Source organism: Lagopus muta, chromosome 2, assembly GCF_023343835.1.
Source record: "Lagopus muta isolate bLagMut1 chromosome 2, bLagMut1 primary, whole genome shotgun sequence".
NCBI classification, from domain to species: domain Eukaryota; kingdom Metazoa; phylum Chordata; class Aves; order Galliformes; family Phasianidae; genus Lagopus; species Lagopus muta.
The window spans coordinates 17,286,039-17,311,317 of NC_064434.1; the positions used below are offsets into that span (position 1 = coordinate 17,286,039).

A 25,279-nucleotide genomic window follows, 5' to 3' on the forward strand; every position below is an offset into this window, starting at 1 on the left:
ACACAGATAGCCTTTCAATAGCAGTGGTTAATTTAATCCCCATTGACTTTATACATTAATATACCCAAAGAGTAGTAGATATTATTAGCTATAGACTCAAACTGGGCTTTATTTAGGAACAGACATGATGCTGAATTTTTTATCTCCCTCTATTTTTGTAGATACTCATCCAGAGCTATGACGAGACGCTGATAGAAAAGGGCAGGGTAATTACATTTCCCTCCCAGGAAGCACAAGAATGGCTGGAGGTAACATTTACATTCTTGTCATGGGCAGCTTGCTCACTGCTGGTTCTGCACATCTGTTTTCTGCTTCTCCCACCTTTTCCATTTCTCCCCCCCTCAAGAGGATTCCGCTCCTCATCCAGCTGAGAAGCTCCAGGCTAGGAGACATGCAGCCAGAACAACACCTTGAGCGCACAGATATCTTCCTCTCCATAAAGCCTTTCTCTCTCTTAGTTCACATGTTTTGTTGTCTCCTAATGCAAAAAATAAAAAAATAAAAACAAACTGTTCACTCTTTCACTGTAATAGTCAAAACCCTCCAGTGGTGCATTTTTTTCCCTAAGTAAATCTTAAGACTCCACAATAACAAGGTCTGTTCTCCTTTCAGTAATCTAGTATGCATCTTCCCAGCCCAGAATATGCACCCCAGGGATTGGCCGAGTGGCTGGCTCCAGACCTGCATATTAACTTTCAGGTCACATTTCCAGATGCCACAGTAGACAAAGGAAAAATCTCCCAGTCTGTAACCTGTGGCAGACAGGTTGAGTGACATGAGTCTATTGGCACCACAAGACAAATGAAAATAGAAAGGCAGAACCCATGGTGAAAACAGACTGACTCTTGGGATGTACTCATGCAAATGTTTATATAGAGAGGTAAGTGAGCAAAATATCTGAAAACAAAAGCTAAGGGGAAGCTGCCCAAAAAGTGTGAGGAGTAGAGTAGTATCGAATCATCAGGCTGTAGGCTAATGTGTCTACTCAAAGGTTTAACTCAGTCAGCAATAGCACAAGTCGCTGGCTTTTTCATAAAAATTGGAGCTGGGTATAGATCTAGGGAAAACCTGGAATTTCCATTTTGCTGCATATTTGGTTACTTCTACATCATTTTGTTTTAATTCAAGATGAAGGTAAATTTGTAAGATTTTCATATTTAAAATACTTCTATGAGTTCTACATTAATTTAATGAATGGACATCTGTAATATAGCACATAAGCTGCTAGTTACATGTGTAACACTGAAATGAGTAATTTTCAATATTACTAAGAACATCTACTTCATGCTGATTGAACAGACTATTGCTTTGTAGAGTGTTTACCGTGCCACATCAGTTCCAGGAGAAACTGATTCAAGCATCAAACTCAATATTTGGACTAATGAGAACTTTGAAAGATAACTTGTTCCAATTGGAAACTAAGACATAAAGAATAAAGTAAAATATTTCGGCCATTACACTGAGTATTTTAACTGACATGGTGTAAAACACTTTAACAATGGTATAAAAGTCAAATCCCTTTACAGGTCAAATTGAAGCTTCAGAAATCAGAATTGGAATTCCTAAAGAAAATGTCTTTAAAAATGTCTGCTTTGAAATTTCTTTGTCCATGCTGAAATTTCATCTTATTTTACGCTAAAAACATATTTAATCTCACTTTCCATTTTTTAAAAAATTGCTTAATAATAATGAAAATATAAACATCTGCTACTTTATAATTCATATTTGAGCTGGCATATCCAGAGCTTCTGTAAAATGACGCAGCCCATTTTCCTTGTAGCAATAAGGATGGTCTATATCTCATGTATAAATACTAAATTTTGCAGTCCTGCTCTGTGACTGAAGACAGTGTAAAATCCACAGCCAGGCAGGGGTTCTGTGGCTAACCTGCAACCTGTCATGAAACAGTGTTTTCAGAGAGTCATATAAGCTGTCAGCATGCAGTGAGGGCTAGCTGGTCCATGGGGGATGACAGACTGGGAGCTGAGTGTGCTAAGGAAGATAATGAATGGTCTCAAGGTGTACTAGGGGAGGTTCCACTCACCGGGTGAGGAACTGGCTGGATAGTCACAGAGTTGCAATAAACAGCTCAGTGTCAAGTGGAGACCAGTGACGAGTGGTGTTCCTCAGGCTTCGGTGCTGGGACCAAATGCAAGGTCCTGACCAAGCACAAATAAAAACCGGGCAGAGAATGGCTTGAGAGCAGCCTTGAGGAGAAGGATCTGAGAGGTGTTGGTTGATGAAAGACTCAACACGAGCCATCAAAGTGCACTTGCAGCCCAGATGGCTCACTGTATCCTGTCTTGCATCTTGAGAAGCATGACCAGCATGTCAAGGGAGGTGATTCTGTCACTCTACTCTGCTCTCATGAGACTCCACCTGGAGTACTGCGTTCAGTTCTGAGGCCCACAAGGCAAGAAGGTCATGGAGCTGTTGGAATGGGTCCAGATGAGGGCCACAAAGATTATCAGAGGGCTGGAGCACTTCCAATACAAAGACAGGCTGAGAGAGCTGGGAGAGGAGTATGATTTGAGAAGACCTTATAGTGGCCTTCCAGTATCTGAAGGAGCCCTCGTAGAAAACTGGGATGGGGCTTTTTACAAGGGTAGTGACTAGATGAGGGGAAATGGCTTTAAACTGGAAGAGGGTAGACTTACATTAGATATTAAGAAGAAATTCTTTACTGTGCCGGTGGTGAGACACTGGAACAGGCTGCCCAGAAAGGTTGTGGATGTCCCCTCCATGGAAGCACTCAAGGCCAGGCTGGATGGAGCTGTGAGCAACCTGGTGTAGAGGGAGGTGTCCCTACCTATAGCAGAGGGTTTGAAACCAGCTTGTCTTAAAGGTCCTTTCCAACCCAAACCATTCAATGATTCTATGATCAGGGTGAGGCATTATCTGGTGATCTGCTGGGAAGATGACAGTGACAAGGCAGCTTGATCCCAGCCAGATGGGTTCACCTATGGTTCACCAAGTTGGCTCTTAGAAGAGAATGCACGCCTGGCTCTGACATCAGAGAACAACAATACAACCTTAGCATTTAACAATGTGGGCAATAGGTGAGGAATGTATTTTATGTGAAAAAGTCATTCAAGACCCTGAATGGGTGACTATATATATATTTTAAAAAGCTTTTATTGTTTCTTTCAAAGGCAAACTTTTAGAGTAAGAGTAAGAAACGTAAGAGCAGTTTGGGAAACCTGTCAGTGCATGTTTGCCATACAGACAAATTCAAAAAGCTTCTGCAGAGCCACGCAGAATGAGTAACGATCTAACAAAGCAGATTTTAATGCAAATGGAAAATGCTCCAAACTAAACTAATTTGCCGTGTGATTTTTTCTGATAACAGTAGCTCCAAATTCTACTGAGAGCACCATGCTCTTCAGCAGGATTTGCGTAGGCTGAGAGCCGCACTAATCGTTGATTTCTGCCTCCAGCAACGGCCTGTATATGTGGGTCAGCAACTGGAAGGTGAAAGAGATGATCAAGGGCTCCATCACTTCCAAGCTCTCTTTCTTTCTTGCCCAGTTCCACACAGGGGTAAATATCAGATGCGTAATCTTTGCTTCTTGCAGGATAGCTAGAGATCTTACTTACAGCCTTGCTCCCCTCATCCAGTGAAACCAGAACCATGGCAGCCAAGAGAATAAAAGAATATACAAGGCTCTAACAATTCATTTCCTTTCCATCTCATGTTTCAAGATTTGCAAAAACGTATCCTGGTGAACATGAAAACTGGGTGAAATAAATGTTATTTACCTTTCCTTTATTTTTCATATTTTAATTGAAATTTGGAGTGTTCTACATGTCAAGTCAATCATTACAAATTTGGTGTGGCTTCCAGAAGTAAAACAGAAGTATTCGGCATCTGAAAAATCTTCCCACCTCCTCAAAAGGTGTCTTTTGATGTTTCTGAGGAAAGCAAATGTTACAGCAGAGACTTGCAAAACCTGAGCGAAAAACAACTAGCACCTTCAGTAAGTGCATAATGAGGGAACTCCAGATATCTGTAACTCAGGTTTAGTCTTCTTAATATAGATGCAATTATTTGACAGAAGTATGCTTAAGATTTGAAGGATTCCTCAGGATTTCTATAGTGGGCAGGATATAACCATGATATTCAAAAGTCAACTGTAAATTCTGTAAAGAGTCTTGAGTATTGGTGAAACATATTCACATTACTAGATTTCAATACACAGTCTGAAGAAAGCCTAATGCATAGGAGTCATGCCTAGCTTCATAAGAAAGAAGGTGAAGCAGTCAAAGAACCATTTGTTTCTTAGAATGGTTGCTCTGGAGCTGAGATACTCAAATACCATAGGAATCTGGTATACCATAGGAACAGGAGTATCAAACGTGTATAATGGATTCAAATTCACAGAGTAAATATATCAAACAAAATAGTTTATTAGGTATTTAATAATAGTATCACACCAAATGTTGTTAGACTGTGGATATGAACAGAATTGTCTGACTGCTGGTTATGTATCACGGCACTTTAGCGTTGATTTCAGTTGGTCATGTCTTGCTGTGGAACCACAAGCCAGATCCAATTTGGATACTTTGTAGACCAATCTCCCATAATTATCAGATAAATATACTGATTGCTATGTTATACAAAGGAACATTTCTCCTTAAAAAACAGCATAAAACATTGTGTAGGGTATTCCTGGAAAAAAAAAAACGGTCTGAGATTTTGTAGTTTTTCTATGCCTAACAGTGAGAATAAGATGTCATGCAACTGGCTCCTAGGAAGATCCAAAGTAATTCATTTCCTTTGTGAAATTATGTTGCTGACTTCTTAAAATATACATCACATTTTCCATCATACGCAATTGAGTACATAAATTATTTGTGCAAAATCACATTATTGCTATATACATAAACAGGAGAATTTTGGACAATTTTGCTGCTTTTCAGGAGGTCACTCTCTCAATCTGAGTCACTATATAGGCTTTTTTCCTGCCAAAACAATTAGCTAAACCACTTCTATGAGATTTGTTGTCCACTAATGTAATTTGCCTTAAACAGTGAAGGGTCAGTATTTTGTTTGTTTTGTAACATGATGTACCAGGATCATCTTTAACAAATGAGAAACACTTTAAAAAAAATAATTGTTTGAGGCCTTAAACAGTTCATTCACGGAATCATTTTCAACTAAAGATAGCAGAAAACCAAAATCTTTTACCTTTACCCAATCCCAAAGCACTCATCTGGCATGGATCCCTCTTTCTGTACTGAATTACATGAAGTTAATCCTCCGCCAGCACTAAAACTGTTTACTGAAGGGCCTTCTCATGATATATCTGTGAATATTTTAATAAAGAAACTGTACAAAATTGGCAGGACTCTTAATTTGTTGACTAGGCTTGGCTACTTAAAAAAAAAAAAAAAAAAAAAAAAAAAAAAAAAGAGTTGTAACACCTTTACATCCCAAAAAAATAGTAATATTTGTGCTAATTAACTGGAGTATGCAAATTATTTGTCTTCTTGCTGGAGTATCCCTGTAGTGCTACAAGCAATTAACATCTATAACTATTAAATTTGCTAAGGTAAAAGAATATTAAGAATCTATTTCTTCAGAAATGATCACTCTGAAAACTAGAGGCCAAATTCACACCATCACACGTGTTAAATGCTTTGAGGGCAGAATTTAGCCCCAGACTACAGTTTTCTCTAAATACATACGCTCTTCTACAGAAAAAAACCAATCTATATCTTACTCATCAGTGCTCTTCCCTTCTGAAGGGTAAATATCGATATTTGAAATACCTAAATTGTATTTACAGCTGTACAACACTGATGTCACATATGTGTAAAATATTACTTGTACTCTATAAACATGGGCTAACTTATACAACCTGCTTAAAAACTTTTCTTAAAATAAAGAGCCAGCAAGCTTACACGTTTTCTTTATCGAATTCACACACAAAATACATGGTAATATGACATGCAACGTCATTCCACCCTCCAGATGCCACCATCTCCACACAGTCCTCCTCATCGTAGGCATTGTTGGGCTCCCCACTGCGCCACTTGTTGAAGGTCTGCATGGGTGACCGGTCAGAATAGACAAAATTTCCCTCTTTCTCTAGGTCGTTAATCCCAATGAAAACTCTGGTGAGCCCAGCTTGGTTGATGTACGAGGCAATCAGATTGTTGGCATTCTCATCCTTGGGCATGCTCAGCGTCCCTCCTCTTCCATGGCAGTAGAGCTGGGCTTCCTTGTATCTTTTTTCTTCCTTCACCAGCAGATAAATCTTATTATCTGTCTCACGCACACCAGCAACAGCTGCGGGGGAGGGCAGTGCTGAAAAGTGAGCACTCGCATTTCTATAAACCAACTTACTGTACACCCCAAAATAACTTCACAAATCCAATGCATGGCGATACTCTCTACGAGCAATTCACCATTAAAATGCAGCAATGAGAAAGGAAAATATATAAAGTTAGCCTACCATTTTTTATGAATTTTAGTTCTGTCGTCAGCTGGGCCACTTGGATATCCATTTCACCAATAGCCTTCCTTAGCTGGCTACACTCACAGGGGATGCCTATGAAATGAAACAGACGTGCTGAAGTCAAAAAGGTGTCTAAATTCAGTAATTATCTAAATAACTTCATGAAAAGGCCCAGCTGGGCAGCCCTAGGGGACATCTGCTTCACAAGTAATGGTCCGAAACCTGTAGCCTTTGCTAATACGTGCCATCATGATTCTCACAGTTGTCTGAATCTAATCATGACATCTCCTTCCTCTGAAGCTTCAGTTCTGTGTAACTAGGGCTAATCTGAACACAGAGAGATATCCCCTGTCAAAAAATAAAACAAAACAAAACACTAAAAATGTTTGTCAAAACATCATATTTGGGTGAAATTATCATCTTCGGTCTTTTCCAAAAAGCACTTTATCCAGAGCAAAAATCTACAGTTTCTTGTTCACCTGTTCCTCATAAGGAATCTAGAACAGTAGATCAAAAAGACTAACGTTCTAACCATGTAATGCACATAATTAGCTGTAAAATGCAATTCTTTACTTTTCAAATACAGAAGTTACTGTACCTCTTCCAGTCAAAGAATAGAAAGACATCTATTATGCCAAATTGATATTGATTTGACAAAGATAATCTGAACGAGAATACTAAAAGGATAATTGTTACTTCTATGAGTTCAGATCTCAAAAAGAGAATAAATTACAGTTTCCAGTTCTATATGCAATTATTCAAATCTGCATTTAACTGCGCAATTACTCCATGTAGATACCTAAGTCTAAGTGCCATGTAGTTGAACTATAAGACTGCCCTTCAAGACAATACCTGGCTCAAGAATTGAGTGACAAATTATGTTCTCATAAGAAAACTAACTGATGCACCTTCAGTGCACTCTGCTAGGAAGGAACAAAAATGGGCAAAATCAGGAGCCACTTTTCTAAGGCTTACATTATTATTTTTTTTTGCCAGACTTCCACCTTTTCTTCTGGAGGACCTTTATTCCTGCTAAGCTCCTGCAATGATACCCAGTGGAGGGGCATGATCTTCTGACCTGCTCCTTTGTGTTGGCTGGAATCCTGAGCAGACTATACAGAGATTTCCCCTTCCAATAGTGGTGAATGATACTGAGAGTTGCACTTCATTCCCACTGTATTCACCAAACCTCTGAGTAGCTCTGAGACACTGTTTGAAAAAATACACTACATGTCCAGCAACTTCAATATTATTATTTTTTTTTTTAAGTAATTCGAAAATATTACTGTGAGGAGTAGCTATCTAAATATTTATTTATCATGATTTTTCTCAGTATTTTAAAAGACACATTTTTTGTGATGATGCCTGTATGTTCTTAAATCCTTCACATCGTGGACAAAGTATGTTATAGATTACCTGGGTCACCATTAGGACCTGGTGGTCCTATGTCACCATTATCTCCCTTTTCACCTAAAATATGAAAAAGAATATAAATTTAAGGAGGCTTTTTCACTAATAGTTAAACACTTTTTTTTTTCTCCCTCTAGTAACAGGCAAGTGTGAAAAGTAGAAAAATGCCCAAGGAAGAATAAAAATGCTTCTGTCCCAGTCAATCCACAAAAAAGGCAAACCAAACCTATGAATGAAAAGAATATGTACTGATATCACTTTCTTTTTTGTGAACCTCACAGAAGCAATAAATTCAGATCTTGTAGACGAAAAGGGCCATACACACTATATTGCAACCTAAATCTAGATTCATAATCCAGATGCTTAGGTAAACATGGTTGGTCCAAATGACCAACCCTGTGGCGTATGAAAAATTAGAATTCAAGTACTGTGGTTCCTAGAAGGATACCAAAATACAGTGTCTTCCTATCTACTTCTCTTAACTGTCCACACTTATCTGTTAGGATGTGAAGCTCTTAATTTAACCATAAACCAGGATGCTCAAATCTTAATGCTTCTATAGAACAAAAAGTAACTGCTCGACAGATCTCAGCCAATAAGTAGTATCTCATACTGCAGTCAGCCAACTATGATGAAGTCTAAGAGTAGCTAACCAAACACAGATGATAACATTTTTTCATCTAAAACACAAATGGAGAGGCAATTGCACGGAGCATACCTTTTGAACCAATAGGACCAATTTTTCCATGCCGTCCCATGCTGCCTTTCTGTCCTTTGTCTCCCATTTCTCCTACATGTACCAAAAGACGAAACACATTAACAGTGTATTCTGATTAATTCAGATTCCAGCATATTTGCAATACTAGATTTTTCAGTGAAGAAATATACGCTATAAACCCAACATTCATTGAACTTCAGAAGTTCAATTCACTCCAGGTGACATTAAAGCAGTAAGCAGGTGCAAATGAAAACAGATCTTGGCTGAGATCCACTGGAAAAACATTTTACAAACTTCTATCAGATGATCATGCCAAAATAATGTTGACAGTAAGGGAGGATCCCGTCAAAAACATACGGATCAATGTATTATGGAGTTGAAAAGACCTAAGGGGTCCAAGCACAACAAATAATTGTGAAGTAACTCTACTGCAGCTGAGTTATAGTAAGGCTGAATTTGGGCTTTGTTGCTTAATTTTTCCGTAGCAGTCGCATCTTCATTCTTTCTTACATTCGAAGACTATATTAAAGAAAAATGAAAATGAATGGAATTCATATTTGAGCACATACACATGCTTGTACAAATGTGAAGTCTGATACAAAACAGAAATGTTAGATGTTACTAACTTTAAACATGCTTCAGTAGAATACTTCAAACAGCACTTGTAGCAAAAAAAGCTGTTCAAAAATCATTTCTCTTAGCTGTGTTTTTGCAAATTAAAACCAATCACCCCCCTCTCAAGGTGAATTGAAATTGTCAGCAAATCTGCTTGAACCAGCCACAGCCACCTATCTGTATATATCCCTGATGTATAGCCAGAAATCAAATGTAAGACAGCCTGATTCACTTACTACGCCTGACTTCAGCCTCTTTTCTATGAATTGTACCTTCCTTTGCAATATGAAGCAAATATTAGAATGGCTTCAGGAGAATTTGCAGTGGAACAGACAGTTTCTTTCCTATCACTGTCTTTACAGACCAAGCAGAAGCATTGCTACTAATAAAGTGTGTGCCATAGTCCAAGTATTGATGTAATAGAGCTGAGCTCCTCCAGAGCTCAAATGATAAAACAGATGAAACCTGCCTGTTACATCATGCAGCTTTTCTGTATGGCATTTCTCAAACATTATGAAAAATAATTATGTTAATGACGTAAATCTGAGAGAACTTAGCCTGTAATAGCAAAGCCTCATTCTATCCTTTTTTTCTTGCTTTATGTAGACTTTCTGAGACCTACAGAATGAGAACTGGCAGTCTGATGTTGGTGATACTCTTTCCTGAGTGAATCAATGCTCTGCCATTCAGATTTAAGCCTCTTTGTATCATAATGTCAAGAAGAAACACGGCTTGGAGGCTGCAGAGCTGTACAACTACATCATATGAGGTAGATTCCCTACTGTACCACACAACATTAACAGAGAGAAGAGATGGAGGGACTACAGAGAGAGAAGAGATGGAGGGACTACAGAGAGAAGACAAATGCCTCCTGAAGATCCCATGTGAAGAAACACAAGACTGAGACTGCTTTAGGAAACATGGAGGCAGTTGTTTCAGTTAAGACTGTTTTTCTGGTGTTTTTTTTTTCTTTTGCTCAAAGCAATGCCTGTTATGCACTATCCTGCTATAAAAGACCAAGGAGAAAATCAGATGTGTTCAGAGGAAAATCTACCACAAGGATCCATTAACTGAAACTCTATAAACTGTCATTGCTCAGCCTCAGTTCTGGAACTACAACTGAATATCTGTTGTCAGGATGTGGGATTCAATGCACCAGGACAGACAACTGCTTAATTTCTATACTTTTAAAACTGAATAATTTTATGACTGACTTCATCATTACCTTTAACTTAATGACATGTTTCAGAATATAAATTGACTACCACCGGAGATGTCTTCCTCATTACTACAAAAATTCTTAAGCAGCCATCAGCCGAAGGCATATGACTCAGAAAGAGGTCAAATGAGAAAGGTCAAAAGGATGTGGTGGAAAAAATGAACAGGAACCAGCAGTGTGCTCCTGCAGTTCAGAAGGCCAATGGTATCCCGGGCTCCATCAGACAAGGGGTGGCCAGCAGGGACAGGGAGTGTCCCTCTTTACTCTGCCCTCATGAGGCCCCACCTGGAGTACTGTGTCCAGGCATGGGGCCCCCAGTACAGAAAAGGTGTAGAGTTGTTGGAGAGGGTCTAGAGGAGGGCCACTAAGATGATCAGAGGGCTGGAGCACCGCTCCTATGAAGACAGGCTGAGGGAGCCGAGCTTGTTCAGCCTGGAGAAGAGAAGGCTGCAGTGAGGTCTCCTTGCAGCCTTCCAATATTTAAAATGGGATTATAAATGGAGGGGAATGACCTTTATACAGGGGTAGACAGTGACAGGACAAAGAGGAATGGTTTTAAGCTGAAGGGGGGAAGGTTTAGCTCGGATGTCAGGGGGAAGTTCTTTAGTATGAGAGTGGTAAGGTGCTGGAACAGGCTGCCCGGAGGAGTCTGTAGATGCCCCAGCCCTGGAGATGTTCAAGATCAGGTTGGATTGGGCCCTAGGAAACCTGGTCTAGCACCAGATCCAGAGGTTGGTACCCCAGCCTGTGGCAAGCGGGTTGGAACTGGATGATCCTTGAGGTCTCTTACAACCCAAGCCATTCTATGGCTTGTTGGTCTAATTCACCTGGCAAGTCCTACAATCAGTTTTCCTTTGTTTCCAAAAAGGATCAGATTCAGCCTCTACTTGAATTTTTATCTTCAAGACCACAAAATTGTTCTCTTATTCAGTATATTCTTACTGAAAGAATGGAAATAACGCACTCAGCTGCTGATTTACTTTCTGGATATTGCTTCAGTCTCAGAATAGATTCATGGTTTGCTTCAAAGACATATTTCCAAGGAATTGTGCAGATTATAAAAATACTGACTGCAACTAGTGGATATTTATCCAACAGAGATAGCATAGCCAGAAAGTATTTCCTTGAAAAACCTCAAAAATGTTCCAAACTTCCAAATTGGGATTACAGTAGTAATGTCAGACGCTATATTTGAAATGAAATAAACATATGCCTATAACACATAAATGAAATATAATATATAAAAGGACATCACATTCTTTCTCATAAATACTGCCCAGAAGATGAACAACTTACAGAGCAATTGCCAATAAGAACTACATGATCTGCTCAGAAGTAAAAAGTGTGCTACCTCAAACAACAAAGACATACATTAAGTCCCTTGTGCTCATTAAAGAGGTGTTTGGATTAGCTTTTCTCTTACAGTGAGTAACCCCAGCTTCTACTCCAGGGGCTTGCTTATTCTGCTTCTTCTGCAGAATAAATCAGATAGCTTCAAGAGAGACCCATCTGCCTTGAGGGTTTCAAAAGTTTTAAAACCTTTTAAAAAGTCCTTTTCAGTGGCCCTATGATTGCCAAAAATGCAGCCTAAAGAGTCTTAATGAAATCAGGAAGTGAGAGCTGGAAAGAAATGAGGACAATGAAAGAAATTAAGTCTCCATAGACCAAAAGTAGGAAACTTCACTGAGAGTTTGAATGGAGAATACGAAGCAAGTCATCTGTCATCTCTCAGATGAAGGTGATATACATTGGAACCAATTATAGAAGACATAAAGGATTTTAGGGGGAACTGAAGAGAAAGGAATTCTAATTGATCTTCTTGTTGGCCTTGTCAGTTTCACAAACAAGAGAAGAAATAATAACCAGAGATGAATGGTGGGCCGCACAACCGGCAAAAAGATGAGGGCTTTGGCTCAGTGCAACACTATAAAAGGGGTGTTCATACAGTATGGCCAATTTCTTCAGACAGAACTAATTGGAACAGAAAATAGGGCATAAAACTACTTTTAAAAAAGAAGGTGCCAGAAAGAGAAATCTAGTAGAAACTCAAATTCAACATTTCACAGCTAAATTGAATTGAGTAGTGTCAAAGAGAAAAAGAGAATAGTAGTTTACTTCCCAAACATGAGGGACAAATTCTTTATAATTTGACATAGTGGACATCACAAAGATCTACTCTGCAGCATAAGAGTCCCAAGCCAGACCAAAACTCTGTCAGCTCCAGTGCCATCTTTGACAGCAGTCAGCAGAAGATACTTACAAAAAGAATACAGAATAAAAAGAATAAATAAAATATAGAAAAAAAGAATAAAAGATACAGAGGTACAGTGTCTTCCACAGTACATCTTAGTCTTGCAGCCAGTATTCCCAGTGCAAATATTTAGCCTGACTTAAATGAGAATAAAAAGTATTTTTAAAAGATATAATGATGCTATGGCATAGTAGTTATTCAAGTATCTTCCCTTTTTAGAACTACTGGCAACTAGAAATCCAAAAATTCTGAATGCCTACGTGGCATTTCACGTGTTTGGGACAAACTCGTCTCACCCAGCATTAGCCACCTGAAGGTTAGGTTTTTAAGCTATTTATCTAAGTTTCTCTTGTGATTAATGGAGAACATCTCTTAGCAGTGATCCACCCCACTCATGTGAGACAGCTAGTTTAGCAACAAAATGCATCTTTAAAAGCTCTGCAGAACAAATAGAGGTGGGGGAAGAGGAAACTGTTAACAGCTACCTATACTGACAAGAAATTAGAAAGACTAGAAAATTTGTAACGAAAGCTAAAGGTAGTAGTACAAAAAATAATAATAAATAAAATAAGTATAGGAAAGCAGTGAAAAAGTCTTAATCATTTTGAAGTTCTGCTGCTAAGGATTTCAGGGTAGTGTTTGAGTTTTAAGCAACAGTTCTATTGTTTGGCGACTCGTAAATATACATTAAACAGTGTATCCCTAAGGTCCCTATTCTACATATTTACTTACACTGAAGCCTATGTTGAAGCCTATTTTGTCCACACTGTTTAGTACAGGTTTTCTCAAAATCCTACTGATTTCAGTTGGATTTGGAAGATAGTTTTGAATTAGATACCCACTTTGTGAATCCGCAGCTGCCAATGTCAGGACTTTTATGTGGAATTTTGCCTGCAGCGCTCCTTAGCGAGCAATAAATTCATGTAAAAGTTGACTCCAGAATGTAAGGGATTGATTGATTACATATTAATGAGCAATCAGTAATATTAAAATATAAATTAAGACGTTATTACCTCTCCTTAGAACTTGATTATACAAATGACTGAGCACTCTGGATCCAATCCAGTTAAATTAATGACTCCCCTCTCATACTTAAAGGCTATGTCTGTACTAGTAAACTAAATGCCTGGGACTGCTCCCCAGCACTGGGAACCAGCTGGCCAAGAATGGTGCACTCCATAATCTTAAATCATCTTTCTCTTCAAACCAAGGTAATCAGTTGCAAGCTGTTCATTGTGTTAGTTCCCAGAACATGTCTGAGAATTGTCTGGGAAAACATCAGCTGACAAGCTGAAAAAGAGCCTGGAGCATCTTCCATACAAGGAAGGGCTGAGTAACCTGAGTCTGCTCAGCCTGAGAAAAAAAAAACAACTGAAGGGGGATCTGATAAATGTTTATAAATATCTAAAGGGAGGTGGGAGGTAAATGGATGAGGCCAGGCTCTTGGTGGCATGTGGCAATAGGACAAGGAGCAATGGCCTCAAACCTGAACACAGGAAGTTCCATACCAACATGTGGAAGAACTTTTTTTTACAGTAAAGGTCAGAGAGGTGGTGGAGTCTCCTGCTATGGAGATATTCAGGACCTGTCTGGATGCCTACCTGTGCGACCTATTGCGGGGAATCTGCTTTAGTAAGGGGGCTGGACTTGATGATCTCTTGAGGTCCTTTCCAACCTCTGCAATTCTGTGAAGTCACACCAGAGGCTGTGTTAACACTGCAGAGGTAGAGACTGTTGGGTCCCATCCCAAGAATATCATATGACTGTGCTTAACATTTTACTTGATCCAGTGCTCTACACTTTTCATAAGGACAACACAGTTTTCTATTCTGCTGACACGCTATGCATCATAATTGACCTATACAATTAATTAAAAGCAACGGCAGAAGTAAGTGAATTTAACTTTAATCAGTGCCCAAAGACATTGGGATATCTGATGTCACCCTGAAACATCAGGACATGCAGAAACAGATTTATTTCAAGAAAGCATCAGAAAGTTTTAATGTTTATGAGGGTCTGAATTACTAAAATATGACAATATTACGAAGAAAGAATATGATGGAAACATTTGCAGCACTTTCTAATTCTGAAGTGTTCGTTGCAGGTCAAATGTACCATAAAAAAAACCCTTTCTTATGTATTTTATTTGTTCACTGACTGTTGTACTTCTAAATTCAAGAAACTGAGCAAGTTTCCTTACAATGAACTTGCCTAAGAAACAAAACTGAGAAAGGAAAGTGAAAAAAAAAAAAGCTGTGATTCTGATATTGTAAATTAACACCAAAACAGAAGAATTATAATCTTTCCCTCGTGTAAGCCAGCACTTATTCAAATAGTAGTGACATACAATGAAATGTAGCAGTTTCTATCCATAGAAGGAGATGAATATTAGCCCAATAACACATCAATTATCAAGCTTCAATAAAAATATGCTTAAAAACTACAGGGGGCCATATGCATTAACATCAAGACTGAAGTTTAACAGCATACTGAACAGAAACAGAGCTTCTGTGATCATCCAAGTGTGCTCACAGAATGGGACAAATGGAATGTGAGACAATAGTATTATTCATCTTTCATTATTGACTAAGCTATGTGTTAAGTATCTGGATCATGAGACTAAGCTTTACACCAACTGCGAGTTTAAAATAGTTAGCCAAGACTATCAAGGGCATTAGTGTTATATGCCCAAGAGGACAAAAATAGTGCTAAAAGGCAAAGCCAATAGCAGATCACAAACGGATATTTGATAATCTGATCAGGAACAGATGCTGAAGTGGTTATTTCTGATAAAACTATGGTGAAATTTCTTACTGTACTAAAATGAAGCATTTACTAAATATTACAAGTCTATACACATGTCAAGTCAAATTTGGATGAGCAAGAGAAAAGCAGAAAAAATGCGGCTACAGAAACAGTAAGGATTATTGTACTGCAAGCGCTCCCTGGAAAAATGTGATATAGAATGCATTAATATTCAATTTTGTTTCATCTCTTTTCTGTTTCATGTACATTTCTCTTGCAGTGAATGTTCACTTCAATGTTTCTTCATCCATTCACATCAATGTTTTGGACATATTGACATATGAAAACTGGAAATTTCTAATTATTTATCTAATTATTCTAATTATTAGAATTGAGCTTTCCTTAGAATGATTTTCTAAGTAAATGCAATATTGCATATAAAATTATATAAATGAAATGTTACATTGTGGAATTGATTCAACAAAATGCAAAGCTCAAATAAATATTTAAGACCGTGCAATGGGAGAGATTCTCCAAGTCCCCATGAAAAAGGTGATATGACCACTTACCCATCTGAAATACCAGTGAAAAACAGTCATAACCTGGGAAACAAACAGGAGAAACTGGGAGTCTACTTAATGACATCAGCCACTCAGATATGATGGGACAACAAGCACAATGGAAGCACACAGGTTAGGCTGGGCACAGAGAGAGGCTAATAAAAAACAATATGTAAGTATTCCTTAGGTATTCAGGGATGAAGTGAGAAAGGAAAAAGTTCAGCTGGAGTTGATCTTGGCTGAGTATATGAAAATAGCTTGAAACACAGTACAGGTAAAGCAGCAGTAAAAATCAGACTGAGGATAGCACAGGCACTCTGATTGGAAAGAAACAATGATAAAACAGATGGACAATGCTGAGATACTTGGTACCTTCTTTGCTTTTGTTTTTACTGGCAAAGTGTTCTACTGGATCTCACATCTGGTGACCGAAAGTGGGGAGGAGATGCTACCCGTGTTAGAATCACAGAATCACAAGGTTGGAAACAACCTGCAAGATCATCTAGTCCAACCACCCTCCCATTCCTATTAGTGCCACAAGCTACTAAACCATCTCTCGTAGCTCAATTAGCCAACAATTGAGTATACTTCAGTTGGACACACGTCCATAGCACTCGTGAGAAGGCATCCAAGGGTGCTGAAAAATTCAGCTGAGCTGCTGCAAGGCTGACAAAATCTAATCAGTAGCTGATTATGAGTGCCACTCTTCAGGAAGTTGGTCCTGGGACCAACAGTGTTTAAAATCTTCATCAGCGACAGGAAGGAGTGGAAGGCAGCCTCTGTGAGTCTGCTGGCAATCCCAGGAGTGGTTAGTGTGCTGGAGAGTAGCGAGTCCAGTCAGATGACCTTGACAAGCTGCAAGAATTTGTTGACAGGAAATTCAGTCAGACCCTGAAACACTCCACACCTGGGATGCATAGGCACACTGTGGTCAATGGCTGCCTAGAAAATTGCCGTGCGGAAAAGGACCCAGAGATTTTTGCACCTTCAAACAAGAGAGAGAAAAAAACTGGAGTCCAGCTGAAGAAAATCCTTTTATTTAGCCTAAAGAAGACAAAGGTAAGGGGGGAAACCTAATTTCATTCTTCCACTACAGGAAGTTTGCAGAGAAGATGCACCTTTCTCTTCTGAGAGATATATAGCAAAAAGATGAGAGACAATGATCACACATTGCAAGCAAGAAAATTTTGATTGACCTTAAGGAACACATATTTCACAACAAGACTGGAGAGCAAGCCAATCAAAAAGATTGTGGAATCTCCATCCTTCGAGATTTTCAGAAGTCAGCCAGACAAAAACCTTGAGCAGTCTCATCTAAATTTGAAGCCTGCCCTGCTTTAAGCAGAAGATTGGACTATAGACCTCTATATGACCTTTTAACCAAAGTTATTCTGTAGTACTTCTCTTCATGCTGCATTACCCTGCAGGAGTTAAAATTTTAGTTTCTAAAATTTTTTATGACAGTTGTCCTTGAAGGCTACATCTCCATTAGGAAAGTACACTGACTTAACACACACACACACACACACACACACACACACACACACACACACACACACACACACACCCTCAGGGAGTTGTAAGTTTCTCAATGAATTTTAGGGGATGAGCTCTACCCATGGTTCTTGGTCTCAAGGGAGACTGCAGAAATAAGATTTCCGTATCTGCCCAAAAGTACTTTGTAACAGAATACACATCACTGAAAGGAAGAATGAATTACCACTGTGATGGCTTTGAAAAGAGGCTTGCAAATTCAGTTTGGTAAGAACTCCGACATTCTAATGATAGGAATGTCAAATGTTTCATTTTAGTATTTAAATAAAAGGTTTTGACTACTCCTAATGAGTTTTTTTTAGTATATGCATCTCCTGGAGAACACTTGAAGGTCAACTTTCCCTTTTTCAGGAGGAGAACAAATGCGAAAAGACAGAATTTCTTGTAGGACAGAAATGCTCTTTCTCCTAGCTCTATAACTTAATACTGTTGAACTCCATTCCTCTCAAGAGCTCAAAATATTTTTTGAACTACAACATGAACAGTTTTAATACCATCTTCCCATAAATATCACTGAACTATGGTCTAAGAAATGTGAAATCAATGATGGCCATCCCTGCCTATTATGGCTTAATGCCTTCCCACAATGGTTTTAATTAAGGTGCTGAGAATATTCATATGTACAAACAGAAGGAAACCAGGAAAGCAAACCTCATGATTTCTTCCCTCTGCCTTAATTTGAGGACTGCATTTACAGTGGGCATTATGATACTTAAAAAAAAAAAAAAAAAAGAAAAAACATTTTTTCCAAAACTTTTTGCACCTGAAAGCAAAATTCAGTTTACAAATAAGCTTATAAAGGTACATGGAAACATCTAAAAATGGTTTAATCATCCAGTGGAGGATGCCCATCATCATTGCCTTACAAGAAAAGGCAGCATTTGGTAAGGAATTACTTTCAAAATATCTTCTTTAACAACGTTACCTTTTTCTCCTGGAGGGCCAACTCTACCTGGACGACCCGGAGCACCTTTCTCCCCCTTTTCTCCGGCCTCCCCTATTAACATAAAAAGAAAGAAAAAGAAGAATCATATTAAAAAAAAAAAAGAACTATTTTCTATTGGTGTTAGTGACAAGAGCGTCATTTTCCGTGCTGAAAATACAAACCTACTAAAGAGAGAAAAAATAAAAACAAATGAAACATATCTTGAGAGCTCTGAAGCACAGAGAATAGACTTTCCTGCAAGGAATGTAGACACTGACAAAACCAAAGTCAATAAGTTACTGAACCCTCAAGGCTCCAGTCAACACTACAATGACAACACTACAATTTAGTTAAGAAAAAGCCTCAGAATCAGGCCTCAACTCAACACATAACCTTCTGTTTCCACATTCTCCAAGCACATCTTCAGTACACAACAAATATTGCCTCTTTATAGCAAAGAATACCAGAGGACACGTTTAAGTCCCAAGTGAAAATGGCATAGCCATAACTTAAAATTACCAAAAAAAAAAAGTTTATACCAAGTACTGAGTGAGAACAAATCTATAGGATAGCACTGCTACATCCATCATTTACTGGATCATTTCCAAGCGTGGAAAACTGTCTATTTAATCTGCATTCTCACTTACATATATCTATCACGCCTTCTGATTGTCACGGTTTGAATCACCACAAAGTAATCACTAACTATATTCACAAGACTCATGTTACGTTATATGCATTGAGCATATTTAAACATAAAAATATGTATGTAGCAATTGGACAGATCAATACAATGGGAAAGGCATTGCAACAAAAGTGTGATGATGGAAGGATCGGCATGATAGAAAGGTGCTATAAAGGAAGAAGATTGCTCATGTGTATCAGAAGACTCTAGGTTCACAGGGGAAAGTTTCACCAAGGAAGGATCTCCAACCAGAGAACCTTCCCCAGCTAGCTGTCAGCCCTAAAATGGGGTCTAAGAGAGCTGCAGCCAGGCTCCACTCCTTCCAGTCACGCAGCTGAATTGCCTTCACCTGTGTCCCAGGGCTGACTGGGTCCTTTTCCCAGGTGATCCATCAGTGGTTCAGGCCATGATTCAACAATTCCCATACAGTGTGCCTACCTAGTGTCTTTCATTGGAGTCGCATAAATTGTTTTGTCCCCTACTATTGTTGTTTTCCGCTTATATAAATTTAAAAAACTCTTAGGCAAATAGAAATTTAAAGAATGATTGCTGTGGTTTAACCTGGCAGGTGGCTCATCACCACACAGTTGTTTACTCACTCGCTCCTTCCCAGTGGAAAAGGGGAGAGAATGGGGAGAAAAAACAAAGTAGAACTTGTGTGTTGAGATAAATCTACTTACTAAGATAGAGAAAAGGATAATATTATGACTATTTATATACATGTTTATACAAACGTAAACAACAAGTGATACACAAGCAATTGCTCATCATCGCACAACTGATCCTCAGCTACCCACTCAAGCAGCAGAAGAGAAAAAGATGAACTCCCACTCCTTTCAAAACTCCTTCTATGTGATGTCACACGGGATATGTGTATGGGATATCCCACTGGCCAGTTGAAAACAGCTAAGCTAATTCTGTTCCCTACCAGCAACATGGACCCCTTGCTGAGCATAGCCTTTGCTCTGTACAACATCGCAAAGCAGCAACTATAACCATCGGTGTGTTATCAACATTTTTTTTTCTCCTAAAACCAGAACATAGCATCACACCAGGCACCCTGAAGGAAACAGTTCTGTCCCAGCTGAAATTAAGACAACAATTTAAATAACTATCTTTATTAAATAGAATATGTAAAAGAACAGAAACTTCTACAGCTTCCACAGAAAAGAAAACGTTAAGATCAAAAATCTGGAGCTAGCACAACAGCTCTGTAGCACACGAGAGGAGAGTGAGCATCAGCTGCCCTTGAGGAAGCCAAAGCAAGCACCATAACAAGAAGGTCAGTGGTTATCTTGTTCCCCTCAAGCTCTGTGACATAGCTGGAAGGTACATTTTGGAGAAGGACTATAAAAATGACACATAAAAACAAGCTGAAATTGCACATTTCTGATTCGCAGCCTCCGGCACTCACTCCTTATTGTACACATAGGTGGCTCAGCCCTCCATCTGTTTCCTTCTTCAGGCTGCCAGCAAGCTCCAGACCAACTCTCCTGTCTTCAGACATGCAAAAATAGGCCACTCTCTGACCTTAATGAGGACAAACTCCACATAATCCCCAGCGAATAATACTGTTAGTAGGAAACAGGCTATTATTTGGCACATTTGGGAACACCACTTCTTTATTACCAAGTAACCAATAGGTTCTGTATGATTGTCTTTCCCTCCTCAGGGCTGGTTATGAGTTCTTTGCTTCCCAAAGATAAATCCTGACAATGACTTTTCCCTGCTCTCTGGAGGCTCAGAGCAGGCTATTACAGCCTATTGCTTTACACGTTCTTCAGAGTGAAAGCTGCACATTAGGGATCAATAAAATAGATCACTCTTGCTTCAGGCCATTACACTTGCCTGCATTTATTCCTATAATAAGATGACACTGCATTCCTTAGTGAGAGTGTTTAAGAAACTTTGCCTGTGAAGAGATTACCCCGTTACAGACTACTTAGCAAGTTTTTGTTATTTTGTTTCAAGCACCAAAACCTTTGCTATCAGGAACTGAGCAGTGGTCAGTTTAGCTTTGCAGTGCTACGCCCTTGTTTTTGCTGTATTCACTGACCATTGTGCAGGTGTCACGGGTAAAAAAAAAAAAAGGGGTTTTCACTAAGTAATTTTAGAAAAGAAATTATGTATCAGCAATTTACATCAACTTCTCACTTTTGAATACTGACTTATGTAAGTAAATAAACAAATATTGGGAGCTATTGGGGGTAGGTGGACGGTTGGACTGGGTGATCTTTTAGGTCTTTTCCAACCTTGGTGATTCTATGATTCTATGAAATAATTAAAATTTGAGAAAGATACATAGTCTTTCCAGTCCCCTTTCTGGTTTCTGGACAGTCACTGTCCCTTCAGTGCAAGAGGCTGGGGTCATGCAATTGTACTTCCCACTCAGTAGCTGCATTGTGGCTTCCTTCTCCAGCTGCAGCCATTCCTCCTGCTCAGCATCCTCCTTGGCCCTGCCTCCTGTGCCCCAGCCCTCTTATACATACACACAGCGCATCTCCCAGTGCTTTGCAGTGACAGGACAAGATGCCCAGCAGTGCTCCATGGTATTGTGATGCCCCACAATCCCAGAAGAAATCAAGCCCTAGTGCTGAACTGAGGGGCAGCAGGACCTAGCAAGCAGATGCAAGTCTGATACTGCGCCGTACTGTCATCACTGAGAGTGATCTCTGATAGTTCATACAGCAAATCTTACTATTGCTGTCATTTTGCTTTCGTGAATTCATTGGGACAGGGTTTGTCTCTGATTCTGTTTGCATTCTTCCTACTTCAAGTGACACAATCTACTGTAATAAAAATAGCACACCAAATATTAACTACATGAGCTGTTAAGCATTCCTTGGCTGATGCTAACTGCCTTCCATTACTTCTGTGTGAGAAGTATCATCAAGTAAGGGTGTAAAAAAGAATATTGTTTTTATTTATGTAGCATTAACTTTCTGTGAATTGTATGTCATTGAGTAAGATACTTATTACAGAATGGCTTAGGTTGGAAGGGATCTTAAGGACCATCTAGTCCCAATCCCCCTGTTGTGGGCCAGTTGCCACCCACCAGATCAGGCTGCTCAGGGCCCCGTCTGGCCTTGAATGCCTTTGGGGATGAGGCATCCACAGCTTCTCTAGGCAGCCTGTGCTAGGGCCACACCATTCTTTGAGTGAAAAATTTCTTTCTAACATCTAAACTAAATTTCCACTCTTTTATTTTAAAACCATTCTCCCTTGTCCTATCACTATCAGAGAGCACAAAAATTTGATCCCCCTCCTGTTTATAAGTTCTGTTCAGGAAGGCCACATGAGGTCTCCTCAGAGTCTTCTCTTCTCCAAACTAAACAAGCCCAGCAGTCCAACATGGATCCATGGGGGATGCCACTTGTTGACCAACCTCCATCTGAACATAGAACCCTTGACAGAAACCCTCTGGCTATGACCGCCGTCCAACCAACACTTTATCCACCAAACAGTCCAGCCTTCAAACTCATATTTCTTCAATTTAGAGATAATTCCTGCTTTAGATTATGGAAAGGAGACAAAAGAAGATGACCAAAAAAAAAAAAAAAAAAAAAAGGGTTTAAAGGATTTTTCCGTGTAATGTTTTTTCTTTACAATATAGTAAGCAATACATTAGGACACTGCTATCCATTTCTTCTTCACACAAAATGCACTTTCCCATTATTAATACTATTGGTTTTCTAAAAAACAGATCATTCTGTTGTCTGGATTCTCAGAGCCATAGTACTTTTCCCTCCTTCATTTCATCTTTCTCCTTTATACAGCTGAAGTTTTAGGGGGCAAAAAAATATATCAGTCCCAGACCTAAGCTGCTGACCTTAATCTCATTTGTGCCTTTTTTCTATTCTGGGTTTCTTCACTGGCTTTCTTCATTTTCCATTTCCACCTTCATTCTCATCTCATTCCCCTTCCGACATCCTTTGTTCTGTAGGGTCCTAATTGGCTTTGTGTTATTTTATTATGTCTTTTTTTTCCTCCAGTTTCCAGCCTCTCTGCTCATTCTCATTCCCTGTGCCCTTCTTCTCTCCTTCCCTTTATCTCTTCCCGTTCTTCTAAAATTTCTTCATTTCACTCCCCTACTTTGGATGCTTTTTCCTGGTGTCTTTCTCCCTCAGGCGCCAGTTGGGCTCCATTCTCTGCATCACCTCCACCTTCTCTTTTTACTTTTCACATAATCCATGGTCTCCACAAATTCTTCCACAGGTTCCCAGTACCTCCTTTTTCCCAAGTCCCATCTAGCTCATGCCTAGCAGTGGAGCAGGGTTCTGTTGCTCCATCTCTGCAGATCTTGCTCAGCCAAGAAGGAGCAGGGGGAAATCTAACAGCTGCAGCGAGAAAACCCCGTTGTGGGGGAGCTGAAATTTGGGCACACAGCCACATCAGCGCTCAGTTGAAAGTAAGGCTTGGCCACTGAAATGGGTTGGAGTTGTGCCAGCAGGGTACAGCAGTATTTCAATACCAATGCTCAGTGCCAGGCCCCCTGACAGTGTAGCTGGGGCACTGATAGCTTTTTAGAGACTTCACATCAACTGGGGCTGCATCAAGCCATTTTGTGCTTCACTAAATTTGTACATCAATCTCTCTCACTTCTGCAATGCCTTCAATGCATGAAGCAGAGTGAAACCATTGGCACGTGATGGTTTTCAGCCTTCTGCGCTGTTTCCTCTTGGCAAAGGGCCAAGATTATTATTGTACTGCTTAAATGTTCTAAGAAAAAAAAAGACTAAGCTGCATATAACAGCAATAATGGCCCTTTCATAAAAATCATAGTTAAAGGTGTTAATTTTGACGGATTACACAAGTAGGGAAACTAAGGCAAAGTAGTCACAAAACTTGTCAAAGCCTTACAACTTCTCTGACCTGAACAGCCATTTCAAAGCTCTGGTTCCCATTGGTATGGTCACCATTTGAATGATCTGTATAAGTCTGGACAACATATATTTACCTTGGTTGTATTGTTCTTTGTATTACATAAAGATTTTATTATTTTATGCTTATTCTGCAGCAAATGTCTCAGTGAAACAAATTTATTCAAGGCGTAGTCATACCTCAGAAGACTTAGATGTAACAGACCAGTGCTGTTCTTCTCAACTGGAACATTACTCTCCAGTAGAAATACCACAGCCTCCATGATGGACATCTGTCTTACTGACTTATCTAATAACGGGGCTGGGATTTCACACCATGGTCGATGTTGTTGCTTTAAAATGCTAGTTCCTCCCAAATGTTGATTTCCTACCTAAGGTACTTCAGTACATGTTCAATTGCAGAAGGATCAACAGTTTATACCATCTTCGGTGCACAATAGTTTGGGGGGATATTTTTGAAAAATGCTGCTTCACTTGACAGAAAATGTAGAAGTGCTAAAACCTAACTTTAATTTTTGACTTCCTCTAAAAGGTAATCAGGCATTTAAAACCAATGGAAATTTAGCCCAAAGGAAGGCAAGTATAAGAGCATAACATACAAAATACTTCCTATTAGGACACTGCAAAATGGCAATGAAAATCTCTCAAGGTATAACACAGGGCCTGACTTTACAGTCTCTTTGTGTCAGTCATGAGTATAAACAGAGAGAAAAAAAAAACTAGGCCATGTATATCAGAAAAGCAAGCATTAATGATCAGGAGTAAGTTTGGGAAACTTTGGCATGCATTCTTTATGCCATGTTAATTTTAACAGACTAATTATTCTTAAGGACATTGAAACTTCATGTATAAGGAGGCTACAGACTGGACAAACAGAAAACATACTTTTTTTGTCTTGTTTAGAAACCACCAGTGGTGCAAATGAGCCTGTTAGAAAGAAAGGATTAGCATTTGAATGATGAAGTAGACTTCCACATTACCTTTGAGGCCTGGGACAAGAATCTGAACAGAGCAGGACTCCTCTGCAATATGTTGAGGATATCCAGACCTTAGCAGTGACAGGAAGGCAAGGCTAATTAGAGTCACCAAGAAAACCAGATCTGTCTTCATAATGAGCACTTACAGGTCACTGACTCCTAAACAAAAGAATGAATAAACAATTATAAGAATTCCACAGACTTTCAACAGTTTTTGAATGTATGCAACATCTTTCTATGAACACAATATATTTTTGCATGCTATAACCCACACAGCAT

General features: G+C 39.2%; 1 protein-coding gene across 3 annotated transcripts in view; it reads right to left on the reverse strand.

Annotated features, from left to right (window-relative positions):
- Positions 1–4,387: 4,387 nt before the first annotated feature.
- Positions 4,388–25,279, reverse strand: part of COLEC11 (collectin subfamily member 11) — a 42,858-nt gene continuing 21,966 nt past the window's right edge. For 2 of the 3 annotated variants that reach the window (XM_048935942.1, XM_048935943.1), the window contains exons 2-7: positions 25,004–25,159; positions 18,459–18,530; positions 8,590–8,661; positions 7,878–7,931; positions 6,459–6,554; positions 4,388–6,310 (exon numbers count right to left, since the gene is read on the reverse strand). In XM_048935942.1, the coding sequence (XP_048791899.1) occupies positions 5,901–6,310; positions 6,459–6,554; positions 7,878–7,931; positions 8,590–8,661; positions 18,459–18,530; positions 25,004–25,133 (834 nt within the window). In that variant the 5' untranslated portion in view covers positions 25,134–25,159 and the 3' untranslated portion in view covers positions 4,388–5,900. The remainder of the gene's footprint in view (positions 6,311–6,458; positions 6,555–7,877; positions 7,932–8,589; positions 8,662–18,458; positions 18,531–25,003; positions 25,160–25,279) is intronic. The other variant, XM_048935944.1, reaches the window with a different exon arrangement.